This window comes from Sparus aurata, chromosome 4 (assembly GCF_900880675.1).
Source record: "Sparus aurata chromosome 4, fSpaAur1.1, whole genome shotgun sequence".
Taxonomy (NCBI): Eukaryota; Metazoa; Chordata; class Actinopteri; order Spariformes; family Sparidae; genus Sparus; species Sparus aurata.
This window is the reverse complement of record NC_044190.1, coordinates 14,275,997-14,299,609: the sequence shown is the minus strand read 5'-3', so window position 1 is coordinate 14,299,609 and position 23,613 is coordinate 14,275,997. Positions and strand designations below refer to the sequence as shown.

At 40.2% G+C, this 23,613-nt stretch overlaps 1 protein-coding gene across 1 annotated transcript in view; it reads right to left on the bottom strand.

The window, feature by feature from the left end:
• chsy1 (chondroitin sulfate synthase 1) overlaps window positions 1–19,643 on the bottom strand; it is a 76,303-nt gene extending 56,660 nt beyond the window's left edge. The window contains exons 1-2 of the mRNA XM_030413951.1: window positions 18,784–19,643; window positions 11,105–11,600 (exon numbers count right to left, since the gene is read on the bottom strand). Coding sequence (XP_030269811.1) covers window positions 11,105–11,600; window positions 18,784–19,094 — 807 coding nt within the window. The 5' untranslated portion in view covers window positions 19,095–19,643. The remainder of the gene's footprint in view (window positions 1–11,104; window positions 11,601–18,783) is intronic.
• Between the last annotated feature and the right edge of the window lie 3,970 nt (window positions 19,644–23,613).

Sequence of the window (23,613 nt, the reverse complement as noted above, 5' to 3'; positions counted from 1 at the left end):
GCACTGCTGATTTCCTTCAGCTCTCACTTCAGGCCAACCACTACCTATTCAACCCACAAATATTCATCAGTCAGGGAGAACAACTAGATGGAAGAAGTCACTGGAGGCATTTATGCAAATCTACACGTTATAAGATAGACATAATATGTGGCTAGGGCTCTTCATGAAGATAACCTACATAAACTAAAACAAATTAATGGTATGACGAATGTGAAAGTATTGAGCATCTAATGGCAATTGTTCTAATTTTTTCCTGCACTAGGAGAGATATTTAAACCTAAGCCACATGACCTCTGGGTTATGCAGGTCATAGCGATAAAGAATGACTGCTAACACTGCCATGATGTAATCCAGTTGTTGTTGTGTCATTAATATTCTACCTATTCAGCCTCTGGCCAATTATCTCAAGAATCTCTTGGCTTGAAGTACTGATGCATCGTTCCTATACTACATGCTGTATAGAGCACGACACTATGTTGACCTTCTATTTTATATTTCTATTCTATAATATATTTACTATATTTTCTACATTGTATATTTGTGTGCTTGAATGCCTTTGTACCACTGCCTCTGCCACTCTTTGTGTAACAATCCTTCAATTTTAGAGGAAGCAGTCCCAAACACATTTATCAGCTTAGATATGAAAACAAGTGCAGCTGGCTGTGACAGAGAGGCCAATTAATACGTACAAACTGAACTGAGATAGGGAGACGTGGAAATGCACCAAGTCCAGAGGAATAGACTTAATAAAGTGAGAGTACGATGGCGCTGTTGTTGGCAGGATGAGTGCACATGTAGCATCACACAGTGATAGGTGTATATCACTGATGTACATTTTTAATATTCCGGTCTCAAGGATTTACTTGTCACAATACAAAATGCAATGTTGTCATACTCTCGCAGACGTGTTGAAACATACAGATCAGAATCTCCACCTTAAAATTGATGAATTCACAGCGCCTCCTAGTTTCAAGGTTGAATGATTAAGGTTCATTTAATATTCTTTCTACACCACAGGGTTGTACAATGACATGTAAGTTGTAGTCCATTAATGCAGGACAATGAAAAAAATGTTTTATAGTGGAGGATGGGGGATGAGTTCAGGAGTCTCAAAGCCGGAGGAATGAAGCTGCTCTCATGTCTGGTGGTACGGCAGTGATAACAAATACGTAGACAGAGTGTGCCTGGGGTGGGGGTTGTCTTTTGCTATTCTTTGGGCTCTATGTAGACATTTCACTTCATTGATGTTCTGAGATGATAGAGATGGTAGATGGGTCTACCAGAGATGTTCTGGGTAGTTTTAAATCACCCACTGCAGAGCTTTCCTGCCCCGGGCCATGCACGAACCATGCCATGATTTTATTATTTAATTTGAAATCACTCATTTGTGATTAAAATGGCAATAAAGTGATAATACTATTATAGGCAGAACATTACAATTCTTTCGTATAAAACATTGTGTTTAATCTGACAGCAGTCAGTTCAGATTGTGTGCTGTGTTGATAGTGTTACAAAAATGTTCAAAGTTCGACCTTGTCAGATTGCTTTGATGACTTTTAAGTGAATGTGCCTGCAGGGTTTATACATACATAATGACATATATTTGCATGTGTGTTCACGGCTCCACGGGAAAAGTTTGGAAGCAGGTCAGGCCAGTATTCCATGGTGTGATACATGCAAAACAGTAAGCAACCACATATCTTAAGCAAAAGCAAGGCAATGCCTGTCCTTCCTGAGGACCCTGACCCCTAAATTCCACCAGATCCCTCATCGGTCTGCCTCCGCTCTGCCGCAGCAGCGGAGCTGATAGGTTTCACTCTAGTCTATTTGTTTACTGCCACTGGCTCAGTTGCGTTGCGTATCTACTTCAGCAGTTCGGACCCCTCCATAGCAGATATGCAAGGCTTCTATTTCTGCCGGATGCCGGAACACGGCACAGCAATTCAGCAAGTCAGCATGGAGCAGATAGGAAGTCACACTCTGAAACAACAGAACATCTGGTTACTTACTAAAACATTCTGTGTTGACTCCAGAACAAAAATCTCAAAAAAGAGACAAATCCAAGCACTTCATCTAATCTTTTGGGGAAGAACACTTCTTGTTGTTGTGTTTACAACACTTACGTATAACTGCGGTTGAGCATGATTCTTTAATTAACGCAGGAACTCCTCGATCTTGCAACCCCAGCTGCGCCATGCTTCATTCAAAACTGAGCCGGTGGGGGTTGCCGAACGATGAAGTACAGAGCAAAACCGTACCAAAGCCGTTCCACAACATACATGCATCCAGTGGAATTCCCAGATGAGGTGTAACCAACTTCCCCGTGATCTTTTGAAGAACTTATACTACTGCACAGTAGAGAGTATCCTGATCTATGGCTGTACTGTCTGAAACTCTAGCTGCACTGCAGCAAAAAAAAGGACTTTTAGCAGATCATCAAAACTGCTCAGTGGATTGTAGGCTCCCCTCTCCCATCCCTCAAAGACACCCATTTGAGCCGTCTTCACAAACAGGCCTTGTCCATCAGAAGGGACACATCATATCTAAAACATTCCATGTTCACCACCCTCCCTTCAGGCAGACTCAGAACGATTCACACATGGACTAAAAGACTAGGAAATAGCTTCTTCCCCAAAGCTGTGGACAAACTTTTGTAACCATAACCTCCTCTCCCAAACAGACAAGAATATGTTATGTTTTATTACTTTTATAGATTTTAGAATGCTGCTGAACCAGATTGCTACAAACACAGTTTTGTCTTGTTCTTTTTATTCAATGACAATAAAGTTAGTATTCTTTGAAGAAAGAGCATGGCTACCGCAAGCATGCAGATGAAAAATAAAAACCCATAACAAGTGGTTACATTGTAACAGAGGGGAAAGAACCATGAACTGGAAGAAGTGAAATCCTTGACAGAATGAGATAGGACTTAACTATAACCCCATTCACACCGCCTTTTCAAGGTGGGATTATCTTGCTGATACTCTGCTTCGCCATCTGTATTGACGTTACAGAGGCAGAATGGGGGTACAATTTCATTCTGCATCTAATCCGCTAGCAGTGACAGTAACAAAGCCGCAACCAACGCAAGGTGACATCTGTGTGAAAGGGCAGGTTAAGCATGGGACAGGAGTGTGTCGGCCTGACAGCGTTCACAGTCTGACAACTAAATAGATCCCTTCACTCAACATACAAAAGAGAAATGATCCATGTATCAACCAACAAAGCAAAGTTACAAGACCAAGCAACAGTAATGTGGTAGCAGGTAGTGTCTTCTGCATTTTTTTATGAGGAAAAAATACAGGATTTGGACGTGGAAAAGTCACTGTCCTTTCGACTCTTTCCACCGAAAAAAACTGAGCCTGTGCACAGCAGCGAGAGCCTGGCGGTGAATATGTTATGTGCTTTCGAGCAAAAAAAACCTGTCTTTGTCAGCTTTCAAGCTTTCATTGTGTTATTGTAGTTACTGTCTCTGGCAGCTTTTATCGAAAAAACATCACCACATACTATGAGGTAAAGTCGCCGCGACAGTCAGCTCTCCCAACCGAGTCTCCAGTGAACGTCCCCCCAGAAAACAGCATCACTACAAGTGAGAGCCAGACAGGGACAGCTATTGACTGATGGCGATTATGTGATCTAGTTAAAAAACTTATCTTTTTTCACTTTCCAAGATGCATGGTGGGTCAGGATCTCAATCACAGCACTTAATAATAGCATCTGTCTAATCATAGACAGCCATATTTTTACATTTACAGGTGCTAATTTGGGGGAAATATACAAATAAAACAACAACAAAAAACACACAGATCTCAACGTCATGACGTGTACCATTACAACGGCATGCTATGTGAAATGACACTGGAGCGGCTCTATGCCCGCTCTGCTTGGTTCAGTATGAAAAACACAGGCATTATATGAAGGCGAGGCAGCGTAAAGGCAAGCCTTCGTTGCAGCGATATTGCGGAATCTCTGTGTGAAAAGGGTTTATGACAGAAAATGGGGTTTAATCGGGAAAAGCACAGTAATGACGACTTTTACAGGTTTAAGTTGTTGCCACTAGTCCTATAAATCGCTGTCTTATTAAGTCATTCCCCCCTCCCAAAATGTCACCATCCTGCATACCAGTTCACTGCTGCTGCAGCCACACATAGCCTGTACTTCATGCTGCAGAGCTGTAATTTATGCTAATTCAGCACCCTGGCCTTCCATTTCTGTTTATTTTTGAATCGCGAGTGTAAACATTTATTTGCTCTTTGGGCCTCGCTCACAGGGCCTACTTTTAGCACGATGCGAAGGCGCTGCTGAGGAGAGACAGAGGAGAAGCACACAGCACAGTGGCCACAGGATGTCTGAAAATACACAGGGCTCACCACATACTGGGCTGTCTGAACACACTCCACAACAGGAAAGGACAGGCACATACAGTACATGGGAGCAGACATAGCTGTTCACTATTAACATAATACCTAATACAGATAGTAATAATAAAAACATTTTTAAAAAATATATATACATAATTGGGTCAGTGCTGTGATGTTAGTAACGTGATGTCTTTCACATTACTAAAATACGTTTGTGAGAGATTTTCTTGAAGGCCATTTGATTTGATGTTTTGTAGCAACAGACCCATGTGCTTGCGCTCCCTCAATGTAATATTGTGATAATACAATGTAGGAGCAGTTTAACAATATGAATCAGAAATCGGTTTTAAAGTTAAAGATACGACTATACCAATACACAAACTTCTGGACCAAACTAAATGTACTGTTAACCGGTCAACAAAAACGGTTTTTGTTATCAGTTGTATCAGTTTGTTATCATTTGTAGATAATGGTTAATCCTAGGTGTGATTTTATACACCGATTATTACTAGGAAGCAGAGGATACAGACATTCAGGGACATCCAGTTTAGAGAGGTCCAATACAGATGGCTCCAGCTCATTGAGATGCAGTTGTTCCTCAGTACCAGGATGAGGCAACAGACCGTTTTTAACACTGAAGTACAAGCAGATAAAGATAAAATATACATAATAGTAAGAAAAATAGATATGATTCCCTGTTCTTTTATTAAATAACTATTTGAAGGTAAGCAATCCCACTTCTCTAACATGGGTTTACTCTAATTTAAATTAGAAAATGAATGTCTACATGAAACACAGGATTGTATCGGATTGTATCACAATATACCAAAATTAATTTCCAATATCTGTGTTACAAAGTTCAAAAGTCAAAATTTATTTAAAAGAGATTGATATAATAATTTCCAAAATCCTTAGCCTTTCAAAAACAACATTTATCTATGGTAACAAAACTGTTTGCTAACCTTACATAACCTGTATTGTTCATGTATCTGAAGGACTACTGTACTATAATGTTGGGGAACACTGCGAAAAGAAAAGTTGCACTAGGAATTTACAGCAGAGAAAAACCACTTAAGAGCCACTTGCTTCTCAAATGTCTCTATTGAGGGAGAGCATGTGTGAAAGGGCCCGAGGAGAAAGTTGGGTTGAGAAACAGACAGAGAGAAAGCATGTTGAGGCATTGCTCATGTGTGGGCAGCAGACTTCCTGTGTATTGGTCTGGCATGAGCAAGCCTGGTTGATCTAGAAATACAGGCCCTCTGAGAGCTGTAGCACTGAAACAAGGAAAAAAATATCAAGAAGAAAAAAAGACCGTGAGACAGCACTGATGGATCACTGTCTTCCTCAGCATGTCAGTACAATCACATGCTTTGTCATACTTCTCTGCCTTGTGACTCCATTTTTAGGTCCCAAAGTTGTTACAACTACAGCAATTACTCCCTTAACATGAACTACGAATCTGGCATAGAGTAATCTGGAATTGTGTTTTCAAAAGAAAAGAGGGAGCTACACATAGATGATAATGGTTTTGTAATGGTCTCAATAGTTTAGAGATCCAATGCTGTCAGCTAGTATTAATTTCAGGCAAAAAAACATCAAGAAAATGCAATGAGGAATCAGACTGCAGAACTGGTGTCTATAAAGTCAACACAGTCATACATCCCTCCTTCAAGGTTTTCTTTTAACACTGAAAAATGATGTATTGTGAAAAAAAAACTGACTTGACGAGTCACATTAAAGTGAATAGAACGCTTAGAGGGAGTTTCTGCTCTTATGAGGGGAGTTGGTTGTTTGGCAGACTGTGACACTGCAGATGATTCAGCAGTTGCTGCAATGACAGTCAAAGACATTAATTATTATTATAGTTGAAACCATCCTCTCAAACACTGACTGTAACTGTGTGTCTGTGTGTTCACCCTGAAATAGACCAGAACCCTGGCCAGTGTTTCCTGCCTCTCTCCAAATGTCTCTGGTTTAATGCAAGCTGGGATGGGCTCCTTCACCCTGTAAGGCTTTTACCACGCTGTGGTGACAGAACCAAGAGCACCATTCTGTGGTTCTATATATAGAACTATTTTTTCAAGCTGCTGCTTGAGTTTTAGAGACAGTTTCTTCCACAACAACTCTCTACTCACACAGGGAGAGATAACAGTTACACTGCAGTGGTCCCACCGCTTTATTATGCCAATGACCATGACTCTGTCTTAACTTTAACTGAATGAATTGAAGCATACCAAATCACCAGCTAGTAAAAATGGCTATCAATACAATGGATACTTCATGTTTGGGGCCAATGCCGATACCAATATAAAGAAGTAACCTATTCTGACACTGATAACACACAGGGCTGTAGAACTGAATTGTTGCCCCTGCTCCTCTTTTCAGTATAAAACTGAGATACACAGGGTACACAGTCAGATTTCATCCCACCACCACGTCATGTCCTGTGTTTGCAGCAGAATAATAGAGCCCTCTTTATGTGTATAGATAGAAAGCAATCTGACCAAATTAACCAACAAATCACACAAAGTGGCACACAAGATTAAATACTATCTATATGCTGCTGGCAGGGACTGATTAAGGAGGCTTTGTAGGAAAATTACCATTTTGGAGAGTAAAGACATAAAAAGGTCAAAAGAAGTCAATTTCCAATTTTTTTAATGTAAATTTTCCACACAGATGTTTTACACGTTGTCTAGCCTTTGTCAGCTAACAAGCTGAGAATATCTTTATTAGAGGCAGGTGCGGTGACTTTGTCCTGGATAAAACACAGTCCAAAACCATGCTCTCAACTCTTCCTTGTCAACTATTCTGATTAAATAAAAAAATCTGCCAGAGAGGACGTGACAACATCAGTTTGAATAGAGCAATAAAAGAAGGTGAATTGTGCAGCATTGCTCTATTACCTTATGTAATTTGCATAAGGCCATGCCAAGACATGTTAGACAACAGGGTGAGCACTCACAGAAACACACTCTCCTCTGATGACGGGGCTGCCGCATTTCTTTCATACTTCTGTCCCAGCATTGGGCTGCTGTGGTGGACTCATTTGGTGAGCAGGGTTGTCTTAATAACCTTTGACTATAAAGTAAGTAACAACCATGGCACGTCTCCTAAATGACTGAATTCCATTCTGTCCTGCAGAGTTAAGGCAACCAGTTCAGCTGCCTGCTGAATTAAAGCAATGAACTACAGTTACACCTCACAGCATACTCACTTTACTCTTTTAAATGAACACATGCCAGCTTAGGTTATTACCCTTGAGTGATATTATAAGTGGATTTTCCTTTTTATTCAATATTGGTGTTTGTATTTGCGTGCCTAAGCTCTCTGAGTAGTGTATGCTTTAAGTGATTTATGTGTAAACAATCAAGCAATGTGGAAAATAACACAGCCATGTGTCACTATCAAAACAAAACAAATCATTTTAGTGTAAACATCACACAACTGTGCAGGCAGGACAAAGTGTGGGAGCCAATGGAATGGTATTCTGTAAACTGAGTCAGATCAGTGGCCAGGCCAAAGCCCACACAGAAAAGCAAGGATCCCTATGACCCAATGATGACCTACTATTGGTCATTATACGTTTACAGAGACATTACTTCACTCAAAAGACACATACTTGGTCAGCGGGGAAAAAACAGTAGTGATGTGCAAAACCACTGATTTGCTTTTGGATCCGAAACTGTAGTGATAGTATAGTTACTTCCTATTGTGACCTTGTTGTGATAGCATATATAGTATATCAAATTGATCCATTAATCAATATGACACTCAATCCTGGAACAAAAACAGTTGGGATTGGAAGTATCAATTTTTTACCTGTCCATTTGCACATTACTAAGAACTGTTAAAAGCCAGTGAGACATTTTCACCAAACTGCAGCGTATAATTTGATGCAGTCATATTGATGAATAATTCTAATATATTTGAAATGGGGTGTTATTGTGTATCAGAATTACTATGAATCAATTCTATACTAATTCTGATAGTGTCCGATCTTGCCAAAAAAATGTATAAAATCTTTCTAATATGGGAGCTAGTTGCTGAAAATAACTTATGACAAGCGTGCTAGCTGTGTTTTAGCTAGCTAGCTACTTAGAGAATATTATCACAGTAATAAATGTTCTAGCTAGCTAGTCATTGCTATTTTTTGTCCTCCATGCAGGCTACAATATATTTTCAATACAATTTTAATTAAATTAAATATATAAATATTTTCTGAACCCAAAACACTGAAATTCATGTACATTTCAGAAGCCATTAGCAGAGAAAAGAAAGGCAAAAAGGACAAACCGGAGAAGAGAAGCAAGGGATTAAGTGGAGTGAGGCCAGAATGAAAGTTGCAATTTTCTGATTTGAATATTGAAATGTTTTAATTAATCATGTAACATTCAACCTATAAATGTTTTTCTAATTTTAGCAAGGCACTTTTATTGATTTGTTGTTGTTTTTTTCAAATTGTCAAGCATCGCAAGCGAGCATTGTATGGTTATTTAAATTAATTGAAATTAAATATCAAGATTAGCTATCTTTTTAAAATGTGTTTTTCATATTCATTATTGTGTCACCGCAACAACTCTCTAATTGGAACTTGATACCAGTGGAGTCTTCTTGGAGATGTGGTTGGAGCACTGCTTTGATTCTACACATGTATGGTCATGCACAGCAATAACAATATACAACCAATTATCTATAAAGTCCTGAATAAAAAGTTCCAAGTTTCTGCAAAACTGTCTATTCTGGGCTCAACCACTGAGCTTCAGGACTCTGACCTGTCCCCTTTTTAGAAAAGGTGGATTATCTTGGCATTTCCCCTTGTGAAAAATGGACCAGAACAATTGTACAATTGGCTGCATATGAGAGATTGACATTAGACAAACTTGATCATTACAGGTTTACATGGGACCCTTTTACTGGCTGGCTACATAAGATATACAAATTAATGTAGTATCATAAAATGATTTAAAAAATTGCAAAAATGTTATTTGAGAAACATGCCCCTGGACACCCCTGCAGGCCCGAGGTCCAACCACCATGGACTCATGGTGTCAATCACAAATCTCTTCAAGTTGGTCCAAAGATCACCAAGTGTACCTACGAGGCTTCTCAGGGCTCTAATGTAATAGCAAGAATTCTTCATAAATATAAATGTATTGGATAGACAATCTCATTCATCGCAGCTGAATTTCTGTTAAGAGCTTCTGCTAAAGAGAGTTTGACGATTCCCTTGGTCATCAAACCATTGGGCTTCAGTAACAGCCAAATACGAATTTGACGTAAAAATGTGCTACATTGGCTCTGATGCAACATCCTTTTACACAATGTCCAGTCCACAACAATATCTGATTAATAACACGTCACAATTAACAGCCAATAAACCAGCAATTCTGAAGCTTCTAATGCTTACGTTTGTTGGCACTTTCAAAGTGTTTCATTTTCAAGTGTGGACCATGTGGTGGTGTTGAATTACGCAACATGTAGTGAGCAGCCACAGACAAATGACTTTGATCATGTCGAGGGAACTTGTCATTTACAAGAACATGATGTGGCAGTTATTGTATTGATTGTAAGCATCTTGAAATCCCCAACACAGAGTGGGGTTCTGAATAGGAAATAGTCATCTACAGTACCTGTGTTTCTTTACTTTGATGGAATTCATTATCTGATGTTTACTGAAACACACCTCGTCTCGAAAAACAGGCTTGAAAAACAGGCTTACAAAATGTATAACACTAAAATACAAGGCCCAAGTTGGATGTCCTAGCATTATAAGTCTTTTTCAAAAGATTTCTGAACAGATTTATTCACAATGCTTCTCTGCTGGAGAACAGTGGGCGGTGCTCATCGGGGGTCTTGTTCACAAGTGAGAGTATATGTGAGATTGACAGCCATTTTGGTGTGGCATCAGTAATAATGGGGGCGTTTTATGGGACCATCATGATGAAGACGAAGCTGAGCCAGAGGGCACAGCATTTGAATTACCAGTAGATCTACACTTCAACCTACCTATGGTCATGAGCTTGAGTTAGTGACCAAAAGAATAAGAATTCTGTGTGCAAGTGGAAAGCATCCTCACAAGGTAGCACAGGGCTGTTACAAGTGCAAGCTATACTGCTTTGGAAATATCAATGGATAATCTTCAGTGAATCTCCCAGCTAACAGTCCTTCTCTACAGAGTGGCTGATAGCAGGCCAGATAGCATATAGTAAGTAAAGTTGCTACTTCCCAAAGGAAGTCAGCCAACATGGTTGATGTATCTGACTAGGATCCTCCTAGGTGCCTTCATTTGGAAGTTTTAGGAGCACATCCAACTGGATACCCCATAGGGTGCAGAAGATAATACTATGCAAGTCATTCAAAATCTTAAAATATTCGTTTCTAATATGTGCGCGAAGATTTGACTGAATGTTGACTCTGAGAACATCTCTTTTGAATTATTAAGAGTCTTAATAGCCTCCACAGACGCTGCTGCTCTTCTCACTGCCACAATAGCTAACTTTCAATTGTTTTTAGAAAACCGACATACACCTGTCCCTTTAACCTCACGCAGTGTAATTCTCCTTCATCTCCACTTCCCAGTTTGTTGAAGACAAACTCAACTCAATACTCTAGCATTTTCTATATTAGGATCCTCAAAGTCTACATTTAGCTGGATTCCATGTCCTGAAATGTGTGTGTCAATGATTAAAAAAATAATAATTATATGAACACCAAAATTACTATCTATCTTACTATCTTACCTCATAGGACCAGACGCACTGGACCCCCGCAAACCTTCTGACACAACGGCCCACCTCCACATCCTCATGGGTGGTGTACATCTCCTGTAGACACTCGCGGATGTGGGGAACCATCCTCTTGAGGACCTCACGGCTCATGATGACCCCTGGCCCCCCCATGCAAAAGTTCTCCCCAGGCTCCAGGGCCAGTTTCCCTAGCTCGTCCCGGGCCCCCATGCCTGTTTGACCCAGGAAGATGGCTTCACTACTGTTGAGACTGCGCAGAAAGCTCTCCAGCCTTTCACTCTTGATGTAGACATCATCGTCAGCCCTCATAAACCACTCGTACTTGTCCAGGTAATGGTCATGCATATACTTCAGCATCATGAAGGACTTCTTCTGGGGTGGGTATGAGTCATCCACATTCCTCAGAGCCACTATGGGAATAGGTATGCCAGTGTTAGAGCCCTCACTGGAGAAGAACTCCACTCGACCTGGAATTGTCTGAGCCCACGTCCTGTAAACACACACACATATACACACACATTAGGATTATCTATATCATGTATGAATCTTAATAAGCTTAAAATAACAGCCCAAAATCAAACAGTTGCAGAATCTTGTCCATATTCACATATTCACCCACTCATACACTGATGGCTAAGGCGGCCATGTAAGGTTCCAACTGCTCATCAAGAGCAATTCGGGGTTCAGTGTCTTGCCCAAGCCCATGTCGACATACAGACAGGGGAGCCAGGGATTTGAAGCAGCAACTATCTGATTACTAGATGACCCACTCTACCTCCAGAGCTAATGCCACCCACATAACGATGGAGATTTATAGAGGTGCATGATATGGCTTTTTTTCAGCCAATAAAACAACAAACAATAATATTTCTGTATTTTAAAAAGAAGTTCCTAAGCTGTAGTTTATGCACACCTGGGGTATGAAAGGATAAGATGTAGTGAGCATTTACTACCCCTTAGCTCTGATAAGTTTTGTTTTATTAAAGATAAGAGACTTTCTCCCTCATCTCAGGACGGTTGCGGAATATGTCTTACAAATCTTCTTTTTCTTTTTCTGTGTTAATTGGCAGACAGCAAACCAACTTTAAGGTGCATACAGACACCATCACCATCAGCGTGTTGACTTGTTAAGTCAATATGAGCAAATTGGAGGTATATTGTTGGGTTTATTTAGAGGGTTTAGTTTCACCAAATCCAAATATATAATCAATATATTTAACCCAACATATACTATGCATACCTACAATTTAACATAATATCTACTATGAACATGTTGTCTACAGTGAATGTATACTCTGGATAAAATCTTTATTTCTTTCTCCTTGCACCTTCAATCAATTCACAAAGCGCTTTCCTGACACAAGATTATAAATCCTTAACTGTGGTATATGGTATCTGCTGGTTTGAAACACAAGACAAATACATATTTTTCACTAAAAAAGCTGTGTACATGCTAAATTATCATCTCTCCATAAGCCGAGGAGGAGTGAAACCTCTTGCCTCACAGGCTGCGCCATTAAAGCAGCCACTCAGCAGGAGCTGCAGTCCTGTCAGCACCATATTGGACAGACTCCACCAGTGTACTTCTGTGGCATTCACATCTTGATACAAAATGACTGTAGTCATGCACTTAAGTCTAAGGAAAGAGCATGAAAATATGCATCTCAGTAATGTGCAAGTGTAGTAAGTCACGCAGTTGCTTTGTACAGCTGTACTGATCAAAGGGCAAGAAATGCCATTAAAATCGATGCAGACATGGACACGAATGATGGTATTTTTATACGACATTGGGTTCGTGAATACATGGATGCATGTTTCTGTCACATGCATGGAAAAAGGGAAACTCAAAAATGCAGGCTAAAACAGGCAGGGGTGAGGGAGTGTAATGCAAAGTAAAGGTCCAGCTTCCATTTGTGGAAAATTTGATTATCTTCCTTATTCTATGCTGACATAAATACACCACAGAAGGCACAGACAAAAAGCAACACAAAGATTCTCAGTGAGTAAAACAACTTGAAGAAGATGTTTCCAGTGGGAGGTTCAGCCACTCAGTCAGCCAATGAACAGATAAGAAAAAGGTGACCACAGTCCACTGGAACAATCTTTAAGGCATAAAAACCTTTGATGATCAAAGCTGGGGGAAGGCAGGAGAACATTAATTGTCCAGTTGGACTATGTGTAAGCACAGGGAGAAGCTGCAGAAAGGTGGGAAGATTCTCATTTATAAGTTACAAGTGTGGCTTCTCTAAGCCTGACTGTAAATTACGGGAAATGTTTGGACTCTGGGTTGAAAAATGGTTGGTTGTGTGATGGTCCCGCAACTAAAGTACCACCAAAAGTAGAGGGAATCTTTCACATAAGAAAAACAGAGAATCAAGTATCCAGCTGGTTGGTTATTCATTACTATAATTTGTTACATATGCTGGTGACCCAACAGAGAATTGGCTTTATTCAGTGCATTTACAATTGCAGCAAAGACTGCAAGAAAGGGGGGGTGATCTGACAATTATGGATTTTTATAGATCCTTATGGTGTTCACAATAATTTTTTTCTGGTGAAATACCATGTTGTGGCATTTGATGTCCTCTCATTTTGGTTTCCAACTTCACATAACCTCATTGACAAGCAAATCCACACTACAAGAACAAACCAAGCAAGTGATGTAGCCAACTAGATTGGCTATGGTGATTGGATTAATTATTTAATGTGGCTCTTCTTTGGTTAAGTATTGTAAATAATGCAACATGAGATATAGCTAAGATATAAGTTGATGAGGAAAAACTTTCTTTAATGCAATGTTGTGTTTTAATGGTGTAAAACGAGAAATTCGTGGGCTCTGTCAAGTCCGGCTATAGTCTACATAGCCCAACTTCTACAGTCTACAAAACCATTTCAAATTCAAGGGAAAAAAGGGATTTAGATTGTGGATAACAATTGTGATTAAATAAATCCTGATATTCATTTCTGGCCTGATTGCCCCACTCCTGATAGCAACTAGGGTTGTAACAGTATGCGATCTTCACATCTTTTTTTAAAGCAACATTATGTAGAAATTGGCATTTTGTGCAATTTGGAGCCCCTCTTAGCTTCTGAACACAGCGCCACTGCTATAAATACAAATTCCAGGTTTGTGACAATTTGTGTTCCAGTGCAACAGAATTCAATACTATAGATAAGCAAATGTACAAAGGTATGATGTCAAATTTCATACCACGTTATACAATCAAAACAGTATATTGCTGCAGCCCATATTGCAATATGTCCTATTTGCCCTTGAAAGGTGATGTTACAAGAAGAATTAATTCCAGATAAGGTCATTTGAATCTGGTGTAATTAAAAGAATACTTTGGTTTAAAAGGAGAATTTTTGTCAGATCTCAACATGATTTAAGTTTAAAACTAACCTGATGAACAGCGAGTAAAGAAGTTCTGGCATTATGTCCAAGATGTCTAGGTATATTGCATTGCAGATAAATCCACTGCTAAGCAGTCAGAAGCAGCTAGGACGAGCTGTCCATCCTGTTATAAATTCTGTTATAATACCTCCTGGCCTAAGAGGCGATGGTGAGTCACTGTAGCCTCCTGTGTGCCCAAGGAGAGGATGAAGAAGTTCAGCCGGCTAGAGGGAACTACTCAAGGCCCCAGCAGGAGCACCAGTCTCTGATTTTTCAATTTTTGGTGGCCAAACTGTGTAATTGCATCATCACCTAATGCACTGCGGGCCACAAAGACTTTTTCCCAAAAGCCAACATGATGATAGAAGGGGCTGTAAAACGGTGGATGCATTTTTTGGGAGCGTCACCGAAATAACTAATTGAACTGTCATAATTTGAGCTATACAGACCAATATCATTAGGAAAGTTAGATGAGCCACACGATTAAATAATTTTATCCTCATTCAAGTTGCCGGGTGCTAAACAGGAGGTTAGCCGTCTCGGTTGGCGGAAGTCTCTAGTGCACACACACTCTATGGGTCACACAATGTGGAAGCTACCCAAAGGTTGAGCGTTTCTTGCTTCATGCGTCACTGAGCAGCTTTCATAGGAATGAACGGGGCTTCGCCTCGAGGGCTGTGTCCACTAGTTAAAAGGTCCATGGGAATACCACATACAATTTTACAGCCTCAGTTTTTTAAGTAAACTCATAGAAGCAGAAGGTCCAGAAAAATAATTGTATCACTTTTATCATTATCTCAAAAAACAGCCCCTGAAAAGAAACCACATCCACGGCAGAAAAAAGAAGCAAGGTAAAAAAAGAAAAGCTAGACAAGAGTACATTTTGCTGGGGCTTTCCCATGCTGGAGACAGCTGTGGGAGTAAAAGGATGAAATCGCAATGTTTCCTTGGACCATATCAAAACCATATCTTTAGTGTAACAGACAACATAAACTGAAACAGTTGTGATGTGACATAGCAGGTGATATAGTGTAAATGTACAGACAAACACAGCACAAAAAGATCATACGATAGCAGTCTTATTTTGACCGACTGGATTCTTGCTCTGCTGTCATAGCCACTTTAAATTGTGATATATGGACCCAGAAGTTGACAGACTATTATCGTTCAATTCATCATATTGTAACAATTTGGCATTACGTTTATGAGCCTGTATGTAACTTAACTATACATTTTTGAGGACATTACAAGGTTTATTACGCATGTCTAACTGCAGCAATGACACTGTCAAATATTGTGTACAGATAGTAAATCATGAAATTCTTGCATCAGGAAAGAACAAGGAGCAGATCTTACTTCTACCCTCAAGGAGAAATGACCAGGGCCTGCACAGCTGGAAGATCCTGCTGCATCAGACACACTTCCTTAGACTATGTAACCAGTGTCCTGTGAAAACTATGCGACTGTCCGATAAACACCTTTTTTCTCTACAGTCCATGTTTCCATTATGTGACAATATAAAATCGTTTCATAAAGTTATGCACAACTGTTCCTTACTTTCTTCCTGAAAGAGGGCTGATGGCACTATGGTGTGCGTTTCATGAGTATTGACATCATCTGAGCGAAATAAAGAATAAATCCCTAAAGTCTATAATGTTAAAATTCAAGATCCTACTAAATGCAAGATATCATTTACAGGAGGCTTTAAAAAAACATTCAAAATACTACAGAGTTTAAACTGTATTATTCTCATCTGCAGCTGGTCTCATCAATAAGACCCCCCCAGTGCACATCTGTGTCTATACATCACATCAGCGGACATCATATTCTTTATACTGTGAACTTTTGCACATCCCATGATGAAGAGGTTTGCACAAAACTGTATAGCTTTGAGTCTAAAACATACTTATTATGGTATTTGTTATAGTATCTGCTTATAATTTTAATGTAATTTTTGTATTCTATATATGGTTTTGACTGTTGCAGCAATTAGCCTTCATTTACTCCAAACCACTGCTAGTTTTTTCCCACTAAAAAGGAGTGGCATTTTAGTATCAACTATTCCACTGACATTTTTGTCAATTTTGTAAACTTTGCAATAAATGGCAAAACATGAAAGGCTTTTTGTGTTGACATATAACTGAAATGGAACATTCCAACCGGCTGGAAAGGCTTTTGTACCAGGTTTACTCAAATGTGGATTACAAGGGTTGTTTAGTATGCTTGCTGACACAGACCGGAATTTGTTACACTAATAGAATGAGCTGTTCTCAGAATTAGTATCAATGTATACCACCAAAACCTGTGACAAAAAAACACAACTGAGCAATGGTGAATAGGTAAATAAGTATATAGATAGTAGTAATTATTTCGGTCTTTACAATGTTAATAACTTGCAATAATGAAACAAATAGAAACTTGTGAAATATATAAGATACAATGACAAAAATGGTCTGAACTAAATATTGAAAAGAGGGGAAATACTACCCCCATTCGTTTGAAGCAGCTGGCTGGAAATTATAAATAGGTCCTTTAACATTGATCTGTTTCAAAAGAATAAATATGTCATCCTACTGCTGATGAATACGCTGTCAAATACTTTGCAGTCTAAATGTGTCCTCACTGAACCTAGAGAGTGGAGAAGGCCTTCACAGCACAACAATCTACCTTACAAACATCAACTGTTAGCATCAGAGCCTTAGGACGTAGGGAAGAATATTTTAGTGGCACGTCAGAACACACTTCATAAAGTGCGGACATACATACCAGCTGTTCGAGGTTGGCTTGAACATATATCACCCGTGCAGGATTTGATGACTACATGAGTGTCATGAGCTTCTGTCTGAGGTCGCAGGACATGTTCAATAGAAATGTTTTTGATGTCCCCACAGAAACATGATTGACCCAGTATGACTCTGTGTGTAGTACAGTGAGGAAATGCCAGCTCTCAGTCAGAACTCTGATGTGATTTTTTTCATGTGGTTGTTGAAATGAAAAGGTTTGAGAAGCCCTGGTCTGGCATACTGTCTGGTTGCCTTATAGTCTTCTTGCGGGACTAGAACCCCTCGAAAATACAGTATTGCGTTTTAGCCACTGGAACAGATGAGACACCAAGCTAAATAATAATATCCTCTTGAGCCCTACTGAACTGCCTCAGTCAGTACAAACTCATTCTTTGCAGCAGTGATCAAACCCACACAGCTTTAATTGGAATGAAAGTAGCCTAAATTGGTACTGAATCAATTAGTCAGTCAGGAGATAATTAACTGTCAACTGTTAAGATAATTGAGAAATCATTTTTCAAACAAGATTAGCAAACATTGCTTGTTGGCCAGAGTAAGACATTTGAAGGCATCGCCTCTGGGAATGGCATTTCTAAATTGTTCTATAATTCTTAGGTTTAGTCATTTATTGATCACTTTGGAAGATATAATCAGACTAACTGACAATGATATAACTGTTGGGTGAAGCCAAATCTCAAAGTTTCCAAAGATACCAAATCTATAAGCCTGAAGTTTGGAGAAGTTCTTCTGAAATGATGCAGCAGTGTAGAAAATGTCCATCTGATGGCATGGTGCAGCCATAAAAACACACATCTAATCTTGGGTTTCGCTAAGTGTTAACACCATAGCTTCAGTAAGTATAACCACAATATGACAGAAAATATTTCTGATAGTGTCAGAAGGAGCAGAGCAGCATGATTTTACCCACCTGAAAGTAGCTACTTAAGAGGACAAGCAGGGGGGATTTTAAGCTGTTAATAACAGTCTTGCATTCCCTGCTATAGCACAACTTCATTGTAAAGAACCGAAGGGCTGTTGTAGTTATGTCAGTATTTCAGTTCTGCCACTTATGACGCAGCATCTATTTAGGTGCATTTTTGGCATTTCCTTATGCATTTGCTTTGAAACTATACTGTAGAGTGCTATTAATCAGTGTGGACCGCTGACACTGAGTAGCAACAACTGCTGCTAGAACGCTACCTGGTAAATGTAACGTTACTGTATGTAAAGGCCTGTACGCCAAAATCGTATCTCAATCTCGGTCCCTGTCCGTCCAGGTAAACTGATAAAGAAGGCCACATTAAAGTGCTACAGATTTAAAGTGATATTATTGGGCCGTTACCTTCCATATAAGTTATATGGAAGGTAACGGCCCAGTAACACGTACATCACAGTCACCCATTGAGCTTCGACTGTTATGTGTTAAAAGACCGAAAGCTCAATGGGTAACTGAGAGGAGAAGCAGCATTTTTCTCTGACACATCACATAACGCTACCTGTGTGCCGCAACGGCTCGGCTGTCCAGGTACTTCTGGGCAGTCATGACACCAACGAAGAGGAAATTCTTGGTCCTGGAGCCTGGTTTTTCGGTCGCCGGTGAACCGTTATCTTGCGGTGGCCATTGTACTCCGCCGTATTCCGTTCTCAGTCCTCCGTTCAAGCCACAACCGGCAGGGTTCGCTTTTCGTTTTTGACCGGCTTTCTTCAACTCGGTCGCCTTGGGTAAAATGAGTCTGGAAGCCAGCGTGAACCCGACAACCAGTCCCAGCAGAACACTAAACCATGCTCTTCGGCTTCGACCTGCCATTCCCCAAAAGTTCACCAGTCCGCTTTGTATCCGCACTGTGTCCTAAAACAACGTATCTGTAAAAGCAAACAATTCACAAAATAAAAAACATAAATTAAAAACTACCAAAAGCGGATTGGTAGCGCTCTTGTGTCTCCAGAAAACCGGGCTCACACACACTCCCTCATGGTAGAGAAGCCCTTTTCTTCCAGTTGCCTACGTAGCATCACAGCAGTCTCCTTGAAGCCACCACCTGAACACTTCTCTTCAGCTGTCCCTCTGATCATCAAGCTGTCCGTCGCTATCGACCATCGGCAAACTTCAACGCCGATCGACAAATGCAGTAGTTCTTTTCTTTGCCTTGACTAGCGGCCCCGTTTTCATCATTATCTCGCCATTGGAAGAATATCGTACTGATCACTGATGGCGAAAGGTTTAACAGTGGATTGACCCAACGGAATTTCCGTAGCCTGTGGCTGGATGAATTTCTTGTGAAGTGGGAGGGTTCGTTGGTTCCGGAAGTGATTTTCTTTTCCTTTTTTTCTTTTTTTTTTCGTTCTGTATTCGGATTTAACTTGCATTTGTCATCAGTGTCCTCAAAAGAGATAAAGAGATCCGGGGCTCTCTGAAATAATGTTACGAACCTATAATTAACGATAGAACTCCCGTTTCAATTTTTTCGACTTTGTTTTTTGTGAAACCATAGGTTTGTCGTCATTTTCGCACAGCGAATGGCTCTAAACACTACAATGTCCATGAGCCCCAGCTGGCGTTGCCATGGGGAAGAATACAGAGGAACAGGTCAGGTTAGGCGTTAGTGAATTTAAATCCCTTTGTTGACGCAGTTGATGCAACTGTGGCAAACACGGCGCCACAATTCAAATGTCAAGAACCTCAAAATTAAAAGTGAATTGATTTACACTACAAATTATAAAATCACTTATCTCAACAGCATAACCAGCGCATGTGGCAATTTTACGTTCTCTGATTGGATGTTTGTTGCCGAAATTCACCATGGGAGTCGTAGTTGACTTCTTGTACTTTTTACTAAGGACGATTCGCAAATCCACTCGATTTGACGATGCTGCGTTCTAGCGATAGGGAAAATCCCCCTTCAGAGGACCACTAAATCCATCTGTAAAATCAGATAAAATAAATAAAATAAATCTAACTTTTACAATGACAACACTCATAGCCTACAATAACAACGACAACAATAGCTATAAGCGTCAATAATTTATCTAATTACTGTTATATTTTATTAGTATTACTTATAATAAATGTTTCACCAGATTTGATCATCTCTGCATGACATGAGTAGCGCCCTGAACGCTAAACTCGACGGCAGAAATTAGAAATAAAACCTAGACTTGACGGAAAAAAATGAAAAAACCTAGAGACAAGTCCAGTACAAAAACTAATAATGAACGTGTAACTTTAGAGGAAATGCATTGCGAACACGAGTGGCATATTTCGTCCTTTATTATTTAATGTACATACTTTGATTGTTGTTCATTTGTTTAGCCACAACACATGTCTAATTTTGGGCAACATGACAAAAAAAGGAACCACAACAAAAAAATCCAAGTGCTCAGCTTCCACACTATCTGGCGTTGCTCTCTGCTAGCTCTGTGGTCTCGAGCGCCCTCGCGTGGATGTTGTTATCTACAATAATCCCTTGGTGTCCGGTGAAACCTGTATTGTGTTGGTTCTGTCTTTCAGTTTACCAAGTTTGTCTAATGTTTCTTTATACACTACAAACCAAAAAATCTTTCAGACCTTCCAGAGGATCTCACTAATCAATTATCACCAGTCCGTATTTGAGTCACTGAAAACAGAATAGCCACATCTGCTACTGGCAAAGCATGCACAGCTATAAACTAGTATAGCCCTTCTGACCATATACAGGATTTTATATACTGACTTAATTTTCCAGGCTACAAACCACAGGCACAGGAAACAAACTATCAGTAATCTAAAATTATCGTGGGGAATATTTGACAAATTATGGTAATCCTTTTTGTCCTTGTGTGCCTCTTGCCAGTGGATTCACACTATTTAAGGGAGCTATAAACAAATGGGGGGCAGTATTTCCCCACTTCTCAATGTTTAGTGCAAAGCCTTTTTGTTATTCATTAGATATATTTCATTTGTTTCTTTGCAAATTCAGGATTGCAAGTTGTTACAATTATAAGGACAGACTAAAGATGTAATTATTTACCCATATATTCACCATTCCTCGGTTTCATTGCTGCATTATGTTTTTACACAATAATTATACACATTTTTATAGGCATACGTCAATTTAAATTCTGAAAACAGCTCGTTCTATTGGTGTATCAAAGACAGGTCTGTGTAAGCAGGCATACTGAACAACCAGTGCAACCTACATTTGAGTAAATCTAGCACAAAAGCCTTTCCAGCCGGCTGGAATTTTTCATTTCAGTAGTTGTCAACACAAAAAGCCTTTTATGTCACTGACATTTATTACAAAGTTCACACAATTTGAAAAAATATAAGTGCAATAGTGGACACTGAAATGCTACTCATAGACTGGAATTTGCAACAGTCAACAGTCAAATTTCCTTGTTGGGGGTAGGCGTTTCAGGGCCTTGGCCGCCTTTCAAATCGCCTTAAGCCCGGCACACTCCAGAAGATAAACAGGTAAAGTTTTTGATAGGCAGTTCGTTCTTATAAATAATTGTATGCAGCATCGGTCATCAGTGTTTTATCAGGTGCGCTCCCTGTAGGTGATTGTGATGTGTTTTGCTCACCAGTCAGGGGTAGTGTTGAGTGATTGGGCTTCAGTGTGTTAGCCTAAACTCGACAGCTGGTTTAGGCTTACACACTAAATCCCAAGGTTTGTTTTGGTGTTTTCTGACATTGGTCTTAGATGAGATTGTGGGTAATGCTACTTTGGGTCAGTTTGAGCTGCGTAGGAAGTGTGATTAGTTTGAAATAGCTGGCCATTAAAATTGTTGTTTTTACTGGGTTAGTTAGTAAAGGGGTGTTTACCAACCCTGTGTCTGAATCTTGGTCGCCAGCCGCTCTGTTCCTCAAGTGGAAGAGGTGGCTGGGCCCATGGCCTGTTGATCCTACTTATGGTGTAGGAGAAACTGGGCCGGAGATTAAGTCATTTACGCTGCCTCAGTTCAAGCCACTCTCTATCGAGTTGTCTCTTGGCTCAAAGGTATATGCTCAGTTAAAGCTCTGGATAGCTCGCCCGCAGCTAGAAACTCAGAAGAGGAAGGAGGAATGGCAGTTTCAGCTCTGGAGGGAGTTGGAGCTTAAAAGGTTGGAGACAAAGACTGCCATTAAGACGCGCCAGCTAGAGCTGCAGAAGGCCACAGTCTGCTCTCCTGTCAGCGCTCAGTCTTCTGATTCCTCCACATTTGATGTGAGTATAAATATTTATTGGGTCCCCGCGTTTCATAAGTGTGAATTTGAGTCATATTTCACTTGTGTGCGTGAATTAATGCTGCCTGAGGAACCTAACTGTTTATTTGAGTGTAATGTGGTTTATCTGAATGAGCAGAAGGTAGACACTCTGCAGCAGGCCACTTATTTAGCAGATCAAGTGGGATTTTTTTCACCTCTAGTTGCAGGAGTGAGTCTCAGTCAGTTTTAAGTTGGCCAAAAGGTGTTGGGCTAATTAAGACTGTGTCACTGGTGGATCTGTCTGATGCCTCAGGTGAGCTTGGGTTTTCTCTCTCTAACAGGTAAAACCGAGGACCAGCATCCGGTCACGGTGCTGTCAGACACAGCTAGCTCACAGTCCCTCATCCTTTCTGGTGTACTGCGTATGCTAGCTGACTCTGCCTGTGATGTGAGTGCAGTGGTGAGAAGTATTAAAATGGGGTTTGTATCTGCACCTCCCCATGTCGTCCACATTAAGTGTAAGCTGTTAACTGGTCTCTTTCCAGTTGGTGCTTGTTTTCCCATCAATGGTGTTTACTTCATTATGGGGGATGACATTGCTGGTGGTTAAGTTTTTCCTGTTTCAGAGTTTGCAGAGTCTGAGCATGATAACCTAGCTAAACATTGTTTTTGGCCAATGTTCTGACTCAGAGCAGTCTCTTATGCTGACCCAAAATGTCAATTTGTGTGACTCATTCCTTGCCTCCGTCCTGGCGGAGGATAGGTTGCCCCCTGCTGGTGATTGGCCAAGGAGCCAGAAAATGAGCTATCTGCTCTTGCAGACCCCATGCCGCTGACTCGAAAACCTCTGTTCAGTGCTCAGAAAGGTGACTCATCCTTAGCTAAGTGTTTAACTTAGAAGAACACTGATGAGTGTGGTGAAAAACAGTCATTTTTTGTTGACAGCGGCATGTTGATGCGCAAGTGGGTTTCAAAACCAGGTGGTAGTGATGAGGACTTGACTACAGTGTGCCAAATGGAAGTTCTTGGTGAGTGTAGACAGTACTATGTGTACAGTATGTGCTAGCGCTAGCACATGAAAACCTGTGGTCTGGTCATTTAGGCGTTACCAAGACGTATAATCATGTCCTTAAGCATTTTGTTTGGCCCGGTATGAAGGCAG